Source organism: Hemitrygon akajei, chromosome 17 (genome assembly GCF_048418815.1).
Source record: "Hemitrygon akajei chromosome 17, sHemAka1.3, whole genome shotgun sequence".
Lineage (NCBI taxonomy): Eukaryota > Metazoa > Chordata > Chondrichthyes > Myliobatiformes > Dasyatidae > Hemitrygon > Hemitrygon akajei.
The window spans coordinates 19,312,532-19,334,696 of NC_133140.1; the positions used below are offsets into that span (position 1 = coordinate 19,312,532).

The following is a 22,165-nucleotide window of genomic DNA, read 5'->3' on the forward strand; positions in this document are numbered from 1 at the left end:
TTCTCACATTTATCTGGGTTGAAGTCCACCTGCCACTTTTCAGCCCAGTTTTGCATCCTATTGATGTTCCGCTGTAACCTCTGACAGCCCTCCACACTATCCACAACATCCCCAACCTTTGTGTCATCAGCAAATTTACTAACCCATCCCTCGACTTCCACATCCACGTCATTTATAAAAATCACGAAGAGAAAGAGTCCCAGAACAGTTCCCTGAGGCACACCACTGGTTACCAACCTCCATGCAGAATATGACCCGTCTACAACCACTCTTTCGCTTCTGTGGGCAAGCCAATTCTGGATCCACAAAGCAAGGTCCCCTTGGATCCCATGCCTCCTTATTTTCTCAATATGCTTTGCATGGAGTACCTATCAGATGCTTTGCTGAAATCCATATACACTGCATCTACTGTTGTACCTTCATCAATGTATTTAGTCACATCCTCAAAAAATTCAATCAGGCTCGTAAGGTATGACCTGTCTTTGACAAAGCCTTGCTGACTATTCCTAAACATATTATGCCCCTCCAAATGTTCATAAATTCTGTTCTCAGGATCTTCTCCATCAGTTTATCAACAACTGAAGTAAGACTCACTGGTCTATAATTTCATGGGCTATCTCTACTCCCTTTCTTGAATAAGGGAACAACATCTGCAACCCTCCAGTCCTCCAGAACCTCTCCCGTCCCCAGTGATGATTCAAAGCTCATCCCCAGAGGCTCGGCAGTTTCCTTCCTCACCTTGCACAGTAGTCTAGGGTATATCTTGTCTGGTCTTGGTAACTTATCCAACTTGATGCTTTACAAAAACTCCAGAGTATCTTCTTTTTTTATGTCTATATGCTCAAGCTTTTCAGTCTGCTACAAGTCATCCCTACAATTGCCAAGATCCTTTTTTTTGTAGTGAATACTGAAGCAAAGTATTCATCAAGTACCTCTGTTATCTCCTCCAGTTGCATACACACTTTCTCACTGTCACACTTGATTGGTTCTATTCTCTCATGTCTTATCCTCTTGTTCTTCACATACTTGTAGAATGCCTTGTGGTTTTCCTTAATCCTGCTTGCCAAAGCCTTCTCATAGCCCCTCTGGGTTTCCTAACTTCATTCTTAAACTCCTTCCTGCTAGCCTTGAAATTTTCTAGATCTCTATCATTACCTAGTTTTTTGACCCTTTCAGAAGCTTTTCTTCTTGACTAGATTTTCAACAGTCTTTGTACACCATGGTTCCTGTACTCTACCATCCTTTCCTTGTCTCATCGGAATGTACCTATGCAGAACACTACACAAATAGTCCCTGAACATTTGCCACATTTCTGCCATACATTTCCCTGAGAACATGTGTTCCCAATTTATGGTTCCAAGTTCCTGCCTGATAGTTCATTATTTCCCCTTACTCCAATTAAACGCTCTCCTAACTTGTCTGTTTCCTATCCCTCTCCAGTGCTCTGGTAAAGGAGATAAAATTGTGATCACTGTCTCCAAAATGCTGTCCTACTGAGAGACCTGACACCTGAGCAGGTTCGTTTCCTAATACCAGATCAACCTCTCCTCTTGTAGGCTGATCTGCATATTGTGTCAGGAAACCTTCCTGAACATACCTAACTAACTCTACCCCACCTAAACCCCTCACTCTAGGGAGATGCCAAACAATATTTGGGAAATTAAAATCTCCCACCACAACAACCATGTTATTATTACCGTAGATTCCGGACTACAGAGCGCACCTGATTAAAAGCCGCTGGCTCTAATTTTAGAAATAAAATCAATTTTTTAATTGTAAAGGCCGCACCGGATTTTAGGCCGCACCGCTACTTTTAAATATACATACGTATCGGTAACACAAATTACGTTGCATATAATTGTGTACAGTTCTGGTCACCGAATTATAGGAAAGATATCAATAAATTAGAGAGAGTGCAGAGACGATTTACTAGGATGTTACCTGGGTTTCAGCACTTAAGTTACAGAGAAAGGTTGAACAAGTTAGGTCTCTATTCATTGGAGCGTAGAAGGTTGAGGGGGGATTTGATCGAGGTATTTAAAATGTTGAGAGGGATAGATAGAGTTGACGTGAATAGGCTGTTTCCATTGAGAGTAGGGGAGATTCAAACGAGAGGACATGATTTGAGAGTTAGGGGGCAAAAGTTTAAGGGAAACACGAGGGGGTATTTCTTTACTCAGAGAGTGATAGCTGTGTGGAATGAGCTTCCTGTAGAAGTAGTAGAGGCCAGTTCAGTTGTGTCATTTAAGGTAAAATTGGATAGGTATATGGATAGGAAAGGAGTGGAGGGTTATGGGCTGAGTGCGGGTAGGTGGGACTAGGTGAGATTAAGAGTTCGGCGCGGACTAGGAGGGCCGGAATGGCCTGTTTCCGTGCTGTGATTGTTATATGGTTATATGGTTATATACTTATTGGAACAACATTCCAATATCTCCTAGCGACTGGTAAAAATATATATACTGCAGCCTACCAGGAAAAGTTATTGATCGCCTTTAACTTAAAAGCAGCGTTTTCACTCGGGTCTGACGCGCTTGCGTAACGCGATCGGGTCTAATCGGGTCTGACGCGCTTGCGTAACGCGATCGGGTCTAATCGGGTCTGATGCGCTCGGGTCTGACGCGCTTGCGTAACGCGATCGGGTCTAATCGGGTCTGACGCGCTTGCGTAACGCGATCGGGTCTAATCGGGTCTGATGCGCTCGGGTCTGACGCGCTCGGGTCTTGCTTTTCTTCGAGTATTTTCCATGTTGATGAGGGTGAGTACAAATGACTGATTTACAATAATTTAATTGTGAAAGTGCGCTTGATTTATCGTACAACTTCATTGGACCTCTGTGAACTACTCATCAATTTTATTGGTCTACTGTTACGAGGCAAAATGTTTACGAGGCGGCATGAAAAAAAAACATGTATTAGCCGCTCTGGATTAAAGGCCGCAGAGTTCAAAGCTGTTCAAAATGTGGGAAAAAAGTAGCGGCTTATAATCCGGAATCTACGGTACTCCTTTCCAGAATCTGTCTCCCTATCTGCTCCTTGGTGTCCCTGTAACTATTGAGTGGTCTATAACAAACACCCAGTAAGTTATTGACCTGCTCCTGCTCCTAATTTCCACCCACAGAGACTTGGTAGACAATCCCTCCATGACTCCCTCCTTTTCTGCAGCCATGACACTATCTCTGATCAACAGTGCCATGCCCTACACTTTTGCTTCTCTTCCCCCCCCCCATCCTTTCTGAAACATTTAAAGCCTGGCACTCTTAGCCATTCCTGCCCCTGAGCCATCCAAGTCTCTGTAATGACCACAACAACAGAGCTCCAAGTACTGATTCATGTTCTAAACTCGTCTGTTTTGTTCATGATACTCCTTGCTGGCCTTTATAAATCAGAGCATTGAGTATAGGAGTTGGGATGTAATGTTAAAATTGTACAAGGCATTGGTGAGGCCAAATTTGGAGTATTGTGTACAGTTCTGGTCACCGAATCATAGGAAAGATGTCAACAAAATAGAGAGATTACAGAGGAGATTTACTAGAATGTTACCTGGGTTTCAGCACCTAAGTTACAGAGAAAGGTTGAACAAGTTGGGACTTTATTCTTTGGAGAGTAGAAGGTTGAGGGGAGACTTGATAGAGCTATTTAAAATTATGAGGGGGATAGATATAGTTGATGTGGATAGGCTTTTTCAATTGAGAATAGGGGAGATTCAAACAAGAGGATATGAGTTGAGAGTTAAGGGGCAAAAGTTTAGGGGTAACACGAGGGGGAACTTCTTTACTCAGAGTGGTAGCTGTGTGGAACAAGCTTCTAGTAGAAATGGTAGAGGCAGGTTCGATATTGTCATTTAAAAAAAAATTGGATAGGTATATGGACAGGAAAGGAATGGAGGGTTATGGGCTGAGTGCAGGTCGGTAGGACTAGGTGAGAGTAAGTGTTTGGCACGGACTAGAAGGATCGAGATGGCCTGTTTCCATGCTGTAATTGTTATATGGTTAAAATAAACACATCTCAAACCTTCTGATGTTTGAGCGTATCCCTTCTCTACCACCTGCCTATCCTCCCTCTCACTGTCTACAAGGTTTCACTATTTGTGAGCCAACCGCCCTTTTCTCTGTCTCTTCAGTTTGGTTCCCACCCCCCAGCAATTCTAGTTTAAACTCTCCACAATAACCTTAGCAAACCTCCCTGCCAGGATATTGGTCCCCTCGGATTCAAGTGCAACCTATCCTTTTTGTACAGGTCAATCTGCCCCAAAAGAGGTCCCAATGATCCAGAAATCTGAATCCCTCCCCCTGCTCCAATCCCTCAGCCATGCATTTATCCTCCACCTCACTCTATTCTGATACTCACAGTCATGTGGCACAGGCAGTAATCTCGAGATTACTAACAGTAGAAAAATAGGGGACGAGTGTAGATGTAATCTAGATAATGCTGTCCACCAAAAAGGACCCTAATTTCATTAATTAGCTTATGGGTATCAACTAATTTTGTTTGCTGCTGTTCTGAAAATGCTGCAGATTTACAAGTAGGGCTTGACAACCTGATCTGATGGTCAGGTGCTTGTTCTGCCAAAGCACTAAGTGCTGGAGTCAGCTAGACTCTCAGCCAAGGAGCAGAGGAATGGTAGAGTTCTCAGTGTGATGGCAGCCAGGAAATGTTTCCTAGAATTGCCTGTGCGTTGGTCATGGTACTATGGTGAGATGGTGGCATTTACCCAGTGGGACTTAAGTCTTAAGAGCCTTTTCTGGGTATGTATGCCAGATCCAACTTGGTCCGTGTGCAAGCATAATCTACAAATATCTGCAGGGTGAAGAAAAGCTTCATAAGGCTCAGATCTTTATCAAGTTTGGATTGGATGAAATTGCATCAGTTTGTGATGCAGTTGAAATGCCACTTGGACTCTGGAGCCATGGATGTATTTAGTACAATCAAATCCCCAAGGAAGGTCAGGTGGAAAAAATCTGCCTGAAAGTCAAATGTATTGAGTACTATACCTTTCTGTATACAGTAATATATAATTGATGATTGCGTTGCTTGTGGTCACATGATGAGATGTCAAAGATGGTGGGAACTTAGTAAGTCAGGCAGCATCCATGGAGGGGAATAAACAGTCGATGAATTAGGCAAGACCCTTCATCAGGACTGGAAAGGAAGGGGGCCGAAGTCAGGATAAGGTGGAGGGGAAAGGAAGTACAAGCTAGCAGGTGATAGCTGAGACCCGATGAGGGTGAAAGTGGGTGGGGGAGAGTGAATGAAGTAAGAAGCTCGGAGACGATAAGTGGAAGAGATTGACTGAAGAAGGAATCTGATGGGGGAGGTCAGTGGGCCATGGAAGAAAGGGAAGGAAGAAGGGCTCCAGAGGGAGGTGACGGGCAGGTGAGAGGAAGAAAAGGGATGAGAGAGGTACCAGAATGGGAAATGTAAAAATAAAGAATGGAGAGGGGTAGAAGTCATCAGACGCTAGAGAAGTTGATGCTCATACCATCAGGTTGCAGGCTAACTAGGCGGATATAAGGTGTTGCTCTTTCAGCCTCAGTGTGGTCTTGTGGCAGTAAAGGAGGCCATGGACTGAATGTCAGAATGGGAAATTGAATTGAAATTTTGCCCCTTCCCTTACAGTCCTGATGAAGGGTTTTGGCTTGAAATGTCAACTATTTATTCCCCTCCATAGATGCGGCATGACTTGCTGAGTTCCTCCAGTGCATTGCTGGTGTTGATAAATGACCGCGAACAGTTTTGTGAAATAAGTGGCCACCTGGGACCTCCCTTAACACTATGCACAAATTTGAGACAAGGGCATTTGTGTTTCAACAGTAGCAATTACCTTAACCCTGAAATATTTTCCAATATTGGACCATTCATCTTGTTCACTGTATTTATGGGTGTTCTCAACCACTTGGTGCGTTCTGCACATCTCTGTAATACATTCATCTCCCTGTCCTTTTGTGACTTGAAGTTTTGATATGTGCCTCAAGGAGTTGGGGTTGGAATTTAATTAATATAGCTCTTTGTCTTTGCTGTCTTGAGGTGGATTCCAGTACTTCTAGAGTTTAAGTTCAAAATAAATTTATTATCAAAGTATATATTTAAAACATCATCATATACTACCCTGAAATTCATTTTCTTGCGTGCATTCACAGTAAATACCAAGAAACGCAATAAACAACCAATGTGCAATGGGCAACAAATTGTGAATATTCAAAAAAAGTATAAATATGTGAGCAATAAATATCAGGGACATGAGATGAAGAGTCCCTGAAAGTGAGTCTGTAGGTTGTGGGAACTGTTCAGTGTTGGGATAAATGAATTTGAGTGAAGTTACCCCCTCTGCTTCAGGAACCTGATGGTTGAGGGGTAATAACTTTTCCAGAGCCTGGTAGTGTGAGTCCTAAGACTCCTGTACCTCCTTCCTGATGGCAGCAGCAAGAAGAGAGCATGGCCTGGGTGATCGACTGTTATGGTCAGGTGATTACTGGGTGATTTGCTGTGTCCCAAAATTAAACAAGTGCATCTATATGCAAGCATATTTTGAAGAATCAATCATTATTTGTATAAATACAATTGTTTTCCAGATTGCTTTGTGTTGTGTACCTGCTGCTGTGACAATTGCACTTGCAGCTTCAGAAGAGAGTAATCTTTGTTTACACAGTAGTACCTTGTGAATTCAAAACTCTAAATTGTGCACCCTCTGTCCACGGCTGCCTGCTTAACAATCTGCATGAGGTATTAATTTTCTATTGATTCAATCTCTAGTAGGGATGGGATGTTAAGGTATAGCTTGAGAAGAATATAAATAATTTTTAATTCCAGTAATTTACATAAATCACCATTGAGTCAATGTGAAATGTTTGTGATGTGGATAGCATGCCCACAGCTCTTAATACTTAACCTATCATGCTACAAGATGGCAATGAGAGGGAAAATAAGGTCAGATTTGGCAAAGCAGCCAAGTAAAACCTAAAAACAAATGGACTGCACAAGAAAAGCTCTGATGCACTAAAGCACATAATACTTTGGCGGTGTAGTATATCTTTGCTAAATCATTAGTTATATTGATTGCAAAAAACATAATTGAGAGAAAGCAAATTGCTACAAAATGATGGTACAGTGTAATGGAGCACCAATCTCTTATGTTGTTGTGGCCAATGTTCCTTTTCCACATGCCTTCACAAAAACATAGACTTGTTTCCATGTAATCTTCTGAAAATGACTTTTGTGAAACATTTGAGGCAGGTGACTGCCTTAAAGCTGAAAGTACAGGCAAAATCCCAAGTCAAGACAGAAGGTGAAAATTTTAATTAACTTGTTTTGTCAACTGCATTCCTTGACTTTCTCTGTACAGACATGGGTGGTAGGGGAATCCTTATATGGACTACATCATGTAAGCTGTCTGGTTATAAATCAGTTATTTCACTGTGTGGTTGGGAAAAGATGATTTTCTTTTAAACCCCTTCAAGAAAATGCAATTATCCAGTCTTTTAATGATATCTTCTCGGTTTTCCTCAGGCTGGATCCTGTTCTTTATCGTAAATGCCAGGGTGATGCTTCAAGACTGTGCCACACTCAGGGTTGGAATCAAACCAGTGAGATGCTACCCCCTGGAGCAGTGTTTTCTTGTCTGTATCGCCATGCCTATCGTACAGAGGAACAAGGTCGCAGGGTGAGAATGGTGGCTTGTTTGTTTTCACAGCACTAAACAGCACAACATACGATTGGAGTTGGTCTCTCATTGTCATATGTACCAAGATACAGTGAAAAGCTGTATTGCGTACTGTTCACCTTGATCAAATCATTACACAGTGCATAGAGGTAGAACAAGGTAAAACAGTAACAGAATGCAGAATAAAGTATGTCAGCCTCAAGCAAGTGTACTGCCCTCTTCCTGAAGTCATTGACCAGCTCTTTAGTTTTGCTGATGTTGTTATGGCACCATCTTACTAAGCTCTTTACATTCTTCCTGCATTGTTATTTGCGGTGTGGCCTCTATGAGGGTATCATCTTCAGGTTGTAGCTGTAGTTAGAGCAGAATTTGGTCTTGCAGCCATGAGTATACAGAGAGTAAAATAAGGGGATAAGATTGCAAACGTGGGTTTAAAATAATTATGGCAGAGGTTGTTGCTGCTTATCATTACTAACTGTAGTCTTGTCAGTCAGGAAGTCCCTTGTGCTTCCGGTAGCAGAAAGAGGCATTGACTCCTTGGTCAAAGGTATTTTGTGATGAGTTTGCTTGGAATTATAGTATTGAAAGCAGAGCTATAGCAATAAACTGTAGACAAATGCAGCTGTCTTTACTATTCAGATACTCCAAAGATGAGTGTAGGTACAGGGTTCTGAGTTGGATTATCAGCCATGATCATACTGAATGGCGGTGCAGGCTCAAAGGGCCGAATGGCCTACTCCTGCACCTATTTTCTATGTTTCTATGTGTAGGGTCAGGGAGATGGCGCCGCCCGTTGTTGACCCTTTTGGCTGTAGGTGTATTGCAGTGGATCAAGATTACCTGCGAAGCTGGAATTAATGTGTGCTATGACCAGCCTCTCAAAGCACTCCATGATGATTGATATGAGAGCACTGGGTGCTAGTCGTTAAAATGTTACCTTGTTTATCCTGGGCACCAGAATGATAGTGGTCTAAAGCAGGGAGGGGTTAAAAATCTCTGCAAACTGTTTTTACTGTTTTGGCAGGGACTCCACGTAATTTTTATGTAGCATTCAGATTGCTGGCATGCAAGAGGTGTCAGAAATTGAATTTTTGAATTAGAGTGCTGGTATGCTTGGAATCTGTCACATCTGAACCTGGTTTTTGGACTATCCAGAAGTAAATTCCTGTGCATAGAGGTCATACAAAAAAAAGAGTGCAGTGGCGCTAGAAAGTTTGTGAACCCTTTAGTATGTTCTCTGTTTCTGCATAAATATCACCTAAAATGTGATCAGATTTTCATGCAAGTCATAAAACTAGATAAAGAGAACCCAATTAAACAAATAATCCAAAAACATTATACTTCACTTATTTATTGCGATATGATCCTATATTACATGTATTTGTTGGAAAAAGTGTGTGAACCTTTGCCTTCACTAACTGGTGTGACTTCCTTGTACAGCAATAACTCACACAAATGTTTCTGATAGCTATCGATCAATCCTGCACATTGACTTGGAGGAATTTTAGGCCATTCCTCCTTACAAAACTGCTTCAACTCTGGGATGTTGGTGGGCTTCCTTACATGAACTGCTTGCTTTAGGGTCTCTACACATTTCTATAGGATTTAGGTCAGGACTTTGACTTAGCCACCCCAAACATGAAATTTCTTCTGCTTCAACCATTCTTTGGTAGTCTGACTTATGTGCTTAGGGTCATTGTCTTGTTGCATGACCCACTTTCTCTTAAGCTTCAGTTCATGGACGGACACCCTGACATTTTTTTCTGTAGAATTTGCTGGTAAAATCTAGAATTCATAGTTCCATCAATAATGGCAAGCTATCCTGGTCCCGAGGCAGCAAAGCAGGCTCAAACCATGACACTGCCACCGCCATGTTTCACAGATAGGATGAGGTTCTTGTGCTGGAATGTAGTGTTAGCTTTTTGCCAAAAATAACACTTCTCATTTAGGCCAATAAGTTCTATTTTGGATTCATCCATCCACAGAACATTCTTTCAATAGCCTTCTGGCTTATCCACATGGTCCTTAGCAAACTTTAGATGGGTAGCAGTATTCTTGGAGAGTAGTGGCTTTCTCCTTACAATCCTGCCATGCACACTGTTGTTCAGTGTTTCCCTGAAGGTAGACTCATGAACACTGAAATCAGCCAATGCAAGAGAGGCCTGTAGCTCCTTAGATGTTACCCTGGAGTTCTTTGTGACCTCCAGGAATATTACATGTCTTGCTCTTGGAGTGATTTTTGTTGGTCGACCATTCCTGGGGAAAGTAACGATGGTGTTGAATTTCCTCCATTTGTACACCATCTGCTTGACTGTGGATTGGTGGAGCCCAAGCTCTTTAGAAATGGTTTTACATCGTTTTCTAGCCTGATCAACATCAACAACTTTTTTTCTGAGGTCCTTAGAAATCTCCTTGATCTCCTTCCAAAAACCTATGTGGTGAAGATCAGACTTTGATAGTGAAGCCCCATGTTCTTTAAATAGGTCAGAACCTCCCACACTTGTGCCTGATTGTCATCCCATCGATTGGAACACTTGACTCTAATTTTCCCTTTAAATGAATTGATAATCCTTGAGGTTCACATACTACTTCCAACAAATACATGTAATATTGGATCATTTTTCTCAATAAATAAATAAATGAACAAGTATAATGTTTTTGTGTTATTTATTTAATTGGTTTCTCTTTATCTAGTTTTAAGATCTGGGTGAAGATCTGATCACACTTTAGGTCATATTCATGCAGAAATAGAGAAAATTTTAAAGGGTTCACAAGTTTTCTATATAGAGTTAGGGATCATTTGTGTAATCAATGCATATGGATGTGTGAACTGTACTTAAAGCACTACAGTTCAGCATTCAACACCATAATTTCCCCCAGGTTTGACAAGAAGCTCAGAGACCTTGGGCTGCAACCTGCCTTGTGCAGCTGGATCCTGGACTTCCTGTTGGATTGCCAGCAGGTGGTAAGGATAGGCTCCCGCACCTCTGCTTTTCTGACCCTCAACATAGGAGCCCCCCATGGCTGTGTCATGAGACCCTCCTTTACTCTGTATACTCCCACAACTGCATTACCACACACTGCTCCAATTTGCTGATCAAATTTGGAGATAACACATTGGTAGGTCTTATTTCCAACAATGACAGCCTACGGAGGAGAAGTTAATGTCCTGACACAGTGGTGCCAAGTAAACAACCTTTACCTCAATGTTGAAAAAACGAAGGAGTTGATCGTGGATTACAGGAGGAATGGAGACAGGCTAGCCCCTATTGACATCAATGGCATTCTAGTTAAGCCTGGGATGGGAATAGTACTACTCTGAATTGCAGGGCACTGCAGAAAATGGTGCGGACAGCCCAGCACATCTGTTGATGTGAACTTTCCTCTATTCAGGACATTTACAGCAGCAGGTGCATAAAAAGGGCCCAGAGGATCATCAGGGACTCTAGCCACCCTAAATACATACTTTTTTAGCTGCTACCATGTGGCAAATGGTAGCACAGCATTAAGGCCAGGACCAACAGGCTCCAGGACAACTTGTTTTACCAGGTTGTCAGATTTATTGATACACATTGATCTGATTGCATATCTGATTGTGAATCTGACTGTACTTACATGTATGCAATAGGTTCAGTAGGTACATTTAATGTCAGAGAAATGTATACAATATACATCCTGAAATTCTTTTGCTTTGCAAATATCCACTAAAATAGAGGAGTGCCCCAAAGAATGAATGACAGTTAAACGTTAGAACCCCAAAGCTGCCCCAGCTCCCTCCTCCCACTCTCAAGCAGCAGCAAGGCAATGACCCTCTACTCCCACCAGCATAAAAGCATCAGCGTCAATTAAAGACATAGACCTGCAGGACTCCAAAGACTACTTGTTCACCCAGTAATTCAACATTCTCCCCCTCTCCCCCTCCCGCAAATCCACAAACAGCGGAGCTGCACAGGACTAAATGCATATGACATGTTAATGATATGGACTTAAATGTAGGGAGTATAATAAAGATATTTGCAAACAGGACAAAATTTGCCTGTGTAGTTAATAGTAAGGAGCAACACCTTTTTGGGTTAACACCCTTCGTCTGCACTGGATGAAAGGAAGCAGGCCTGTGTGTTTTTAAAAAGTGGAGAGAAGGGTTTGAGCAAGAACTAACAGGTGGTGGGTGGATCTGGGTGAGGGGGATATTGGCTATTCTTTTTTGAGAAGAGGTATTTGTTGCCAGAATTCTGAACTTGGCCATCTTATTTGGTTAAGTAGAAATGATTTCTGTTTTCTGAGCTCCTGCCTCTATTTTATAAGGGAATATTATTGTGACCTTCATTTTATTGCATTTCTTTACAGCCTTTGATTTTTATGCATATTTAAAATATTTTTAAAGGATGTTAACTTCATGGATGGTGTTAAATTATTTGCATTCGCCGCTGAAATATAATATTTAAGTAAATAATTTTAATGTTTTGTCAAACTTGAAGGCTATTCTAATCCAAGGGTTCAAATGCATGATCTGTATTAGTCCTTCTGTATATTTGATCATGCTTCATATTTGAGAGGGTTGTATTTGAGAAATGCTGGAGTTGGCCCAGGAGACTTGAATTGTTCTCTGCTGGCTGCTGCATGCACATTTGAGCAGATGTGCATTGGAGATTTACCATTGAGGAAACTGATTTGAACAATCCTTGTTTTAATAAAGACATTTACTTTTTAAATGATCAATTTCTGTTTTATGTATTTGTTTCAAATTGTACCTCATCAAGCATTTTACTGATCACACTGTAATGGTTTACATTCTGGCAGTTTTATGGCTAAAAGGATGGAAAATATAGGGGAAGCTGAATGGTGATTTGAAGATATGCTGATGCAACAATCATCAAAAGCTGTGAGGCAGCTTGTCTAAAGCTTGTTGGTTTGCAAAACCTGTAACTACGCTGTAAAATATTTCAATTATGAACTATTGTTTGACAATGATGAAAGACAAACTGATCAGAAGCATTTTTTTCAGTTATCCAGAGACTGTAGAGCAGAGATTCAACGTATTCTTCATCAACGTGCCTTGGATGTGAAGTTGGAGCCTGGATTACAGGAACGCTGTATAATAGACCTTGGCAAATGGTGCAGTGAGAAGACAGATCCTGGACAGGTAAAGCCAGGCTGATTTGCAGCACACCCTGAATCTAGCCCAAAGGATTTAGAAAGTGGAGAGACTAGAGCATGCTGCGTATTTGTTGGGGTTGTATACATCTGTGCTAGTAGTCTGTTAACTGGATCCATTTTAGTATGAGTATTTTGAGTTGCTGCTCTATTCTATCTAATAAAAAGCAGCTGCACTGTGGCATACTTGACATTAATGCTGCTCTGCTTTATTTCACAGTTGCTTCATGTTTGCCTTGAAAGGTAGTGTGTTTTGGAGGTTCAACTGGTACCATAGTGAAACAGTTTAGGATTGGTTTCTTTGTAGGTTGTCCAAAGTAATTACTTAGATGTAAGCAGATCAAATAGCACGTAAAAAGTATGCATTTTGTGAGAATACGCAAGCACTCATTTATACGGTTTAGAAAATAATTTTGTTAAGCACATAAATCTAATTTATTTAGAAGATGGTGTATGTGCAGCCTGCTTGTTGCTGCTGATGCTGGGATACAATCACAACCATTGTTTCTCTCAAATTACTTGATCCCTAATGTTCATTGCTGGTTTGCGTTGCTGTCTCCAGGAGCTGGAATGTCTCCAGGACCATCTCGATGACTTGGCAGCGGATTGCAGGGAAATAGTGGGTAACTTGACAGAGCTGGAATCAGAGGTAGGCCCTGTAAATTAATAATATTAAGTGAGCCAACAGATATTTTAATGACTGTGCCATCCTCTGAGACTTTTCCAGTTTCTAGATTTATTATCAGAGCAGCATGTCAGAGGGATGCTTTGGTAATATCATTTGCAATAGTTATTTATCTATTATCTCAATAATGGCTGCTAATTTTCTGAAATCTCCTGCCTTACCTGTCTTCTCGCTAGTTCACGCTTATTTGAAAACATACTTTGGGGAAGCCCAAGATCTTAAGGCACAAACTAACAGAGATGGGAGTAGACTCTCACATGGTGGATTGGATAGTGGACTACTTGACAGATAGACCTCAGTATGTGCGGTTGGGAGACTGTAGGTCTGACACGGTGGTCAGCAGCACAGGAGCGCCGCAGGGAACCGTACTCTCTCCGGTCCTGTTCACCCTGTACACATCAGACTTCCAATATAACTCGGAGTCCTGCCATGTGCAGAAGTTCGCTGATGACACGGCCATAGTGGGGTGTGTCAGGAATGGACAGGAGGAGGAGTATAGGAAACTGATACAGGACTTTGTGATATGGTGCAACTCAAACTACCTGCGTCTCAATATCACCAAGACCAAGGAGATGGTGGTGGACTTTAGGAGATCTAGGCCTCATATGGAGCCAGTGATCATTAATGGAGAATGTGTGGAGCAGGTTAAGACCTACAAGTATCTGGGAGTACAGTTAGACGAGAAGCTAGACTGGACTGCCAACACAGATGCCTTGTGCAGGAAGGCACAGAGTCGACTGTACTTCCTAAGAAGGTTGGCGTCATTCAATGTCTGTAGTGAGATGCTGAAGATGTTCTATAGGTCAGTTGTGGAGAGCGCCCTCTTCTTTGTGGTGGCGTGTTGGGGAGGAAGCATTAAGAAGAGGGACGCCTCACGTCTTAATAAGCTGGTAAGGAAGGCGGGCTCTGTCGTGGGCAAAGTACTGGAGAGTTTAACATCGGTAGCTGAGCGAAGGGCGCTGAGTAGGCTACGGTCAATTATGGATAACTCTGAACATCCTCTACATAGCACCATCCAGAGACAGAGAAGCAGTTTCAGCGACAGGTTACTATTGATGCAATGCTCCTCAGACAGGATGAAGAGGTCAATACTCCCCAATGCCATTAGGCTTTACAATTCTACCGCCAGGACTTAAGAACTTTTTAAAAGCTATTATTAATGCTTTTTGAGATAGTGATTTAGATGCATATCATATTTTTTACTGAGTTAAGTATTGTATGTAATTAGTTTTGCTACAACAAGTGTATGGGACATTGGAAAAAAAGTTGAATTTCCCCATGGGGATGAATAAAGTATCTATCTATCTATCTATCTATCTTAACCAGTTTCTGTCTCCGATGGAGTCAAGAGACACGCTAGAAATTTGAATGACTTTCTCCTGTGTCATTTTGCTACCCCATCAAGCCCATTACCACTCCTGACTTTGTTGTTTCCTCATCATATTAGCCATCACAGCTCATCTACTGTACATTCCAGTGTATAAGCCAACCTGGAATAGCAGCCACCCCCCCCCCCCCCCCTTTTTCAAGGTTAAAAAAGTGACTTTTTCATGTTACCTTTGTATAAGCCAACCCCTTTTGTAGAGGTTTTTGATTTAACCAGAAAAGATCACAAGATCCCACACACTGGTACTCAGCTTTGCCGGATCCGGAACCTGGAAATTTTGTGAACCAGTACCTGCTAAGAAAATAGGCCTACACATTGTAGAGTGTTATAAGTGAATTCTTAATAACTAAATCATGGAGGGAAGTTTTGGATTAAGTTCCCAATGGTAAAGAATCCTCTGAAATGTAACCCCTGTGAAACAATTTAGCGCCCATCGTAATCTCGTTAAAACATAACACAGGGTGGCAAGATCAGTACGTGTACTCAGTATTGAGTTTGCGACCACTATGTACAAAAGATTAAAATGAATGCGATATGATGCTGGCTTCAAGCTGAAGGTTGTTGAAGCTAAAGGAACAAATAATTCTGCAGCTGCTAAGAAGTTTAGTGTAAACGAGAAACAAGTGAGAGAGTGGAGAAAGGCAGAGGACACGCTGAGGGAAATGCCAAAGGTGAAATGTGCAAACCGCAGGAAAACATGCCAGTGGCCAGAACTGGAAGAAAAGTCTTAGAGTGGGTGAATCACCAGCGATCTTTTGGATACATTGTTACCAGAGAAGTGATTTGAGTTCAAGTGTTGAAATGGGCGGAAAAACGCCGTGAGGTCAGAGAAAATTTCAGAGCGACGCCAAGTTGGTGCACTCGATTTATGAATAGGCGTGATCCTGTGTTGAGACAAAAAACAAAGATTGCTCAGAGTTTGCCGAACGACCTTGAAAATAAGATTACGGCCTTCCAATCGTTTGTAATCAAGCATTGAAAGGCACATTCATACCCTCTCTCACTGATTGGTAACATGGATGAGACACCAATGTTCTTTGATTTTGCTGGCAACTGCACTGTCAATCAGAAGGGGGAGAAAACAATCCTTGTCAAAACAGCTGGACATGAAAAGCAACATTTTACTGTCGTGTTTACGTGTATGGCTGATGGGACCAAACTACCACTGATGGTGATTTTTAAGAGGAAAGCATTCCCAAAGAAAGAAAAATTTCTGTGGGGTTGTTGTTTACATTCAAGAACACGGCTGGATGGACGAAGTGGGTTAAAGAGGTGTGGCATCGACGTCCCGAAGGTTTCAGGAAGGAAAAGTCGCTACTCGTCTGGGACATGTTCAAAGCGTACTTGTCAGGTGAGACAAAAGCAGCATTGAAAGCTGAAAATATGGACGTTGCAGTCATCCCCAGTGGTTTGACATCCGTGCCCCAGCCACTCGATGTGAGCTTAAACAAACTATTCAAAGAATTCATATGTTGGCAGTGGAACGAATGGATGATGTCTGGAAATCAGTCATTCACTACAGCGGGAAATATGAGGGCTGCATCTCTAGCTACAGTTTGCGAGTGGGTGGTGCAATTGTGGGAGGAAATGAAGGCTGACTGCATTGTGAAGACCTTCAAGAAGTGCAGCATCAGCAATGCTTTGGATGGCACTGAAGATCATTTGCTTTAGGAAGAAGACGATGGCGATTTGGCAGCCAGTAAAGCTGCAAATGACAATGTCGAAGCAGAAATTGACAATCCTTACGATGATATGATGACTGCTGAAGAATGGGACGCAATTTTCGGAGAGTCTGATAATGAAGAGTGAGAGTTTCAAGCTCTGAACGTTTGACGACAACAGTGTGTACAAGTAAATTGAGAAACAGAATGCGTTTTGTAGATCTTTTGTGTAGATTTCATAAGCGTTTGTATTTTATTTGTATTTGACTCAAACAGCCAATAAATAAATAATGCATAATACAATAAATGTGTATCGTTTTCCCAAAGTTGGCACCCTCTGTATAAGCCACCCCCCCCCCCCCCCCCCCAATTTTAGCACCAAAATTTAGGGCCAAATTCTCGGCTTATACCCCGGAATTTACGGTATCTTGTAATTAAGGTGGCACCTTCATATGAGTTGATTTTTATTGGTTTTTCACTGTTTTAATTATTTTTGATCTGACTTTGTACTCTGTGTTAGGGTGTAACACATTAAAAACAGGTGAAGCAAATTTTGTTTAAAGTTCTTCATGATTGATCAAAGGGAATGATGTAGAAACTACAGTGTGTAGTTAGTCCTAAGTTATTCTATTGCTATTTCTGCATTATAATGTGGTAAAATGTGGTTCTGAATTCCAAGAAACTGGAATGTTAGTGTGATACAATGGAGAAAATAAATGCTGGCTGACATGGTTTCTCTTTAGGAATTAGTATAGAAATCACCTGATATGTATCATGAAGAAAGAGGACTTTAAAAATGTATCAACTTGCCACCCAACCAGCATTTATAACTGTGGTAAATTAGTTTTAGGTGTGTAGTTGTTTGTTATTCCCAAATGTATAAAGAATGAAGTGAATAGACTGCTTAATCGTTGAATTTGCTTCTTTAAATGAATGTATGCTTAGATTAACTCTTGTATAATAGGGAAGGTTGGTAAACAAATTGTCCCACTACTTAAATGTGTAAAACAAAATAATATGCTCTGAAAAATTTATATATTTGTTTCATGTTATGAATGCTGCTGGAGTGGATAAATTGGGATGGGTTTTACTTTGAGATCGAGAAAATCCGGTTGCAGAGAAAAAAAATTATTCTTGGCAATAAAGTTCAAATTATTAATGTGCTAGGCAATTGAACAAATATCCCATTGATATTATACTAAATTGCATAATATCACTAAATCATTCCAATAATATTTTCACGGTCTCCACTCCATGCAACTTAATTTGCTTGATTGTCTTTGTTAATTGACTTCAACAGCATGTTTAAAGAAGGTACTGCATTAACCAATCTGTTACAGGTAGTGCAGAAGTTCACTTAAATTTGCTTGACTTTAATCTTTGAGTCCTCTGGTTTTTCTTTCAGCATATTAGAATCTGAATTGATTCCGCTCTGTAGTTCAGTGAAAAGAGAAATAACTTTCTGATTATTACTGCCTTTCAGGATATTCAGATTGAAGCCCTGCTGATGAGAGCCTGTGATCCTGTCATTCAGATATATTGTCATGTGAGTAACAGCATTTCCTTTTAGCTGTCGTAAGCCAAAATGAAACTAATCTGCAGAGGTTTTTTTAAGTCTTTTGGCATTGTTACGATCAACTAATTTCTCCCACACTCATTTCAAGCAGTGATTTCATTGTGTTTCTCCTCCTGCAGGAGTTGGCAGATAATCAGATTGATAGTGGTGACCTGATGGAGTGCCTAGTTCAAAATAAACACCAGAAGGAGATGAACGAAAAGTGTGCTGTTGGAGTCACGCATTTCCAATTGGTAAGATAAACCATTTTATCAATCCGATTAGAGCAAGAATGGGTTGCAGTCCATAAAGGCTTCTAAGATGTGTTGCTTGGCAAGTTATTGGTTTACCTGTAGATCATGTAAGTTTCAAATACAACCACCTGCTTGGTTAATGAAAAAAAATAAAGCCTGAAAAGAATTTTAAGTTCCTTTTAGCAAGAATGCTTTAGAACTTGACTACTCACTTCCACTGATCCACGTACAATCAATTGGCAAATATAAAAATTTGTCTTGTAACGTAACACTAACTGTCCACTCAACTCTAAGAAGTCATTAGTCACTAGAAGAGCTGCTACTGTGTGAAAAGTTTTGGTGATATGAACAATCTACACACTGACATATGTTGGGAAATTTGTTTTGTGGCAGCAGTAGAGTGCAATGCATAAAATATGCTATAAATTACAGTAAGAAATGTAAAAAAATTAAATTAAGTAGTGCAAAAAGAGAGCAAAAATAATGTAGTGTTCATGGGTTCATTGTCCGTTCAGAATCTGACAGCAGAGGAGAAGAAGCTCTTCCTCAATGACGAAGATGTCCTCAGCAGTGGAGAACATCAGCCCATCCTGAGTTTACAACCCTCAGCAGCTTTTTATGATATTGTGCATCCAGATGGTGTTGCAATCAGTTAGAATCCTCTCCACTGTACATCTTGAGGAATTTGCTTGCATCTTTGTTGACATTTAAATCTCCTCAAGTGCCTAAAGTACAGGGAAAGGCTGAACAAGTTAGGTCTTTATTCTTTGGAGCGTAGAAGGTTGAGGGGGGACTTGATAGAGGTATTTAAAATAATGAGGGGGATAGATCGAGTTGACGTGGATAGGCTTTTCCCATTGAGAGTAGGGGAGATTCAAGAAGAGGACATGATTTGAGAGTTAGGGGGCAAAAGTTTAAGGGTAACACGAGGGGGAATTTCTTTACTCAGGGTGGTAGCTGTGTGGAATGAGCTTCCAGTAGAAGTGGCACAGGCAGGTTCATTATCATTTAAAGTAAAATTGGATAGGTATATGAACAGGAAAGGAATGGAGGGTTATGGGCTGAGTGCGGGCCAATGGGACTAGGTGAGAGTTGATGTTTATCATAATTCAGATGGTAATGTTTCATTCTTTTTCTTGATAAGGTAACTGAGACATTTCTTCTAATTGTTAACAGATTCAAATGAAAGATTTCCGTTTTTCATACAAGTTTAAGATGGCGTGTAAAGAAGATGTGTTGAAGTTGTGCCCAAACATTAAGAAGAAGTAAGTTCACACAGTCTAAAAATATTTCCCTTCTGTATTAATCTGATTCCATTAACCCCTGATTTCAGATTGCAGGTGCTGCAAATCTAAAACAAAAACAAAATGCTGAAGCATTGAGACACATTGTCAGAACTGAAAAGACACTTGTACAAGTGCAGGGCTGGCTGTTAAAGGGGGTATGACTCAGAGTGAAACCAGAGTGACCAAGGGGATAAGCTGCAAACAGATTATCTAGTCAATAAGTAAATGTGAACAGTTATGGAGTGTGAGAACATGGACACAACATCATAGAAAAGTATGGGAAATGTATACCAGGATACTCAGGTTTCAATCTTCTGGAGTCATCCCTCTTTCTCACCATCACTGTAGTGTTACAAGCTTCTTTTGTCCCCTTTTCAATTCTGACAAAGGATCTCTGACCTGAAGCGGTAACTCTATTTCTCTTTCCATAGATATGGCCTGAACCGAATATTTCCAGCATTTTCTGTTTTAGTTTCTTTCTCTTTCTAGCATCTTTGCCACAGGCAGCTGTGAAGGCCAAGTCTTTATGTATATTTAAGGCAGAGGTTGATAGATTCTTGATTGGTCAAGGCATGAAGAGATACAGGGAGAAGGCAAGAGACTGGAGCTGAAAGGAAAATAGGATGAGTCATGATGAAATGGCGGAGCAGACTCAATGGGCCAAATGGTCTAATTCTGCCTCTGTCTTATTCTTCTGGTCTAATGACTAGGTAACTTAAAGTAATTTTTCCCAGAAGATGTCCAGATTGTGTTGAGTTTACTGGCATCAGCAGATATGTTAACAAGTTTAAATAATTTGTCATGGTGGTTTGCCTGAAATACATTCCCATGGTGTGAGCATTGCTGGTTAGTGTGATACAAAGTGTTGGAGGAACTCAGTAAGTCAGGCAGCAACTACAGAAATGAATAAACGGTCAGCATTTCGGGCCAAGACCGAAGGGTGTCTTTTGCTCAAGATTTCCAACGTGCATTGAATCTCGTGTTTTTGCTTAGTATGACATTGCCATTCAAAACTGTCCCTAGGAGCACGAGTCTGCAAAGTGAAGTTGCTCCTCAATCATGGCTATAGTGAAAGTTGTACTCTGCAACAGATTTCCACAGCCCATAAGTGCAATTCTGTGGTTACTACTGGCTACGTGGGCAAGATTTCAGAGGTTATTGCTTGCTGCCGCGTATACGAGGGAGGGGGAGCTGGGGGGGTAGTTTGGGGTTCTCACGTTTAACTGTCATTCATTCTTTGGGGCACTTCTCTGTTTTCGTAGATGTTTGTGAAGAAAAAGCATTTCAGAACGTACATTGTATACATTTCTCTGACACTAAATTGGACCTTTGAATGTCATTGGAAACATACACCGGCAACGATCAGGCAGACAAAATCAGTAAGCAGAAAGGATGAAAGAAACTTTGTGAAAATAATTTTGGCACTTTGTCCTTGTGTTTCAATGCAGAGTGGATGTTGTGTTCTGTCTGAGCACTACAGTAAGAAATGACACACTTCAGGACAACAAAGAACAGCGTGTCTCCATTAAATGTCGGAAACAGTTGCGTGTGGAAGAATTAGAAATGGTAAGTGCCCCTCAGTATGAAGCAGTGACATTGTAATTTGGTCTCGTTCAGTTTTAATTACACATAGTTTGAAAGGCAGGGCAATGATTCCCCTGCTAAGTAAGACATGAGTGAGACATGCCCTCAAATTACATCTGGGGTCTTTCAGAAGTGACAATATAGATGGCATAGTTGAAGTGATGAGCTAAAATTGCAGAGAGGAACTTGCTACCTCTGTAGGTTTGTGTGTGGAAAAGCAAGGCAAATGGATAGTATAGGTTAATTTTGTTAATCCTGATTAATTTTGCCATGTTAATAGCTGGGGGAAAGTAGGCTTATCAATGGCGTCATATTATGTATGTGGGGAAGGTGGTGCAATCCACACCGGTCTCTCTAATTTTAGGGTGCAATTGTGTTAAATTGAAAAAAGGTAGTAAGATTGACCCAAATCCAAGGTTATTATTCATATAATAGCACTTGTTTGTCCTCATTCTTTTGGGAAACCTAGGATCAAAGGATTGGCAGGCTTTTGTAAAACAGTTAAAGGTCATATTTGCTGATGATCCTTGCCTGCTTAAGCTATAAATATCCCTTTAAGTCGACTTTGTATCCTTGTCACAACTTGGCGCTACCTAATTGGCAGCTTGGCCTTTGGGGAAAGGTGAGACAAGCTTGGTAGCTTGGCTTGTAACCAATGATTTCAAAAGAGTGAGAGGCAACCTAATAGAAATGTGAAAAATCTGGAGAAATGTTGACAGGGTGGCTATGTAGAGGATGTTTCTTGTGGAATAATTTGGAATTAGGGGGTCACTGATTAAAAATAAGGGGGGGTTACCCATTTAACCCAGATGATGTTTGTTTTTTAACCTCTGCATCAAGAGTCTGTTAAACTCTGCTTCCTTTCCCCTTTGAACAATCTGAGAGTATTTTTAAGGCAGACGTCAACAGATCTTTGATAAGCAAATGGGTAAAAGGTTACTGT

At 41.0% G+C, this 22,165-nt stretch overlaps 1 protein-coding gene across 2 annotated transcripts in view; it reads left to right on the forward strand.

Annotated features, from left to right (window-relative positions):
* The window catches only part of glg1a (golgi glycoprotein 1a), a 156,438-nt gene that overhangs the window by 97,660 nt on the left and 36,613 nt on the right, over positions 1 to 22,165 (forward strand). For both annotated transcript variants that reach the window (XM_073069741.1, XM_073069742.1), the window contains exons 11-17: positions 7,503 to 7,656; positions 12,662 to 12,799; positions 13,373 to 13,459; positions 18,027 to 18,089; positions 18,239 to 18,352; positions 19,529 to 19,617; positions 21,087 to 21,204. In XM_073069741.1, the coding sequence (XP_072925842.1) occupies positions 7,503 to 7,656; positions 12,662 to 12,799; positions 13,373 to 13,459; positions 18,027 to 18,089; positions 18,239 to 18,352; positions 19,529 to 19,617; positions 21,087 to 21,204 (763 nt within the window). The remainder of the gene's footprint in view (positions 1 to 7,502; positions 7,657 to 12,661; positions 12,800 to 13,372; positions 13,460 to 18,026; positions 18,090 to 18,238; positions 18,353 to 19,528; positions 19,618 to 21,086; positions 21,205 to 22,165) is intronic.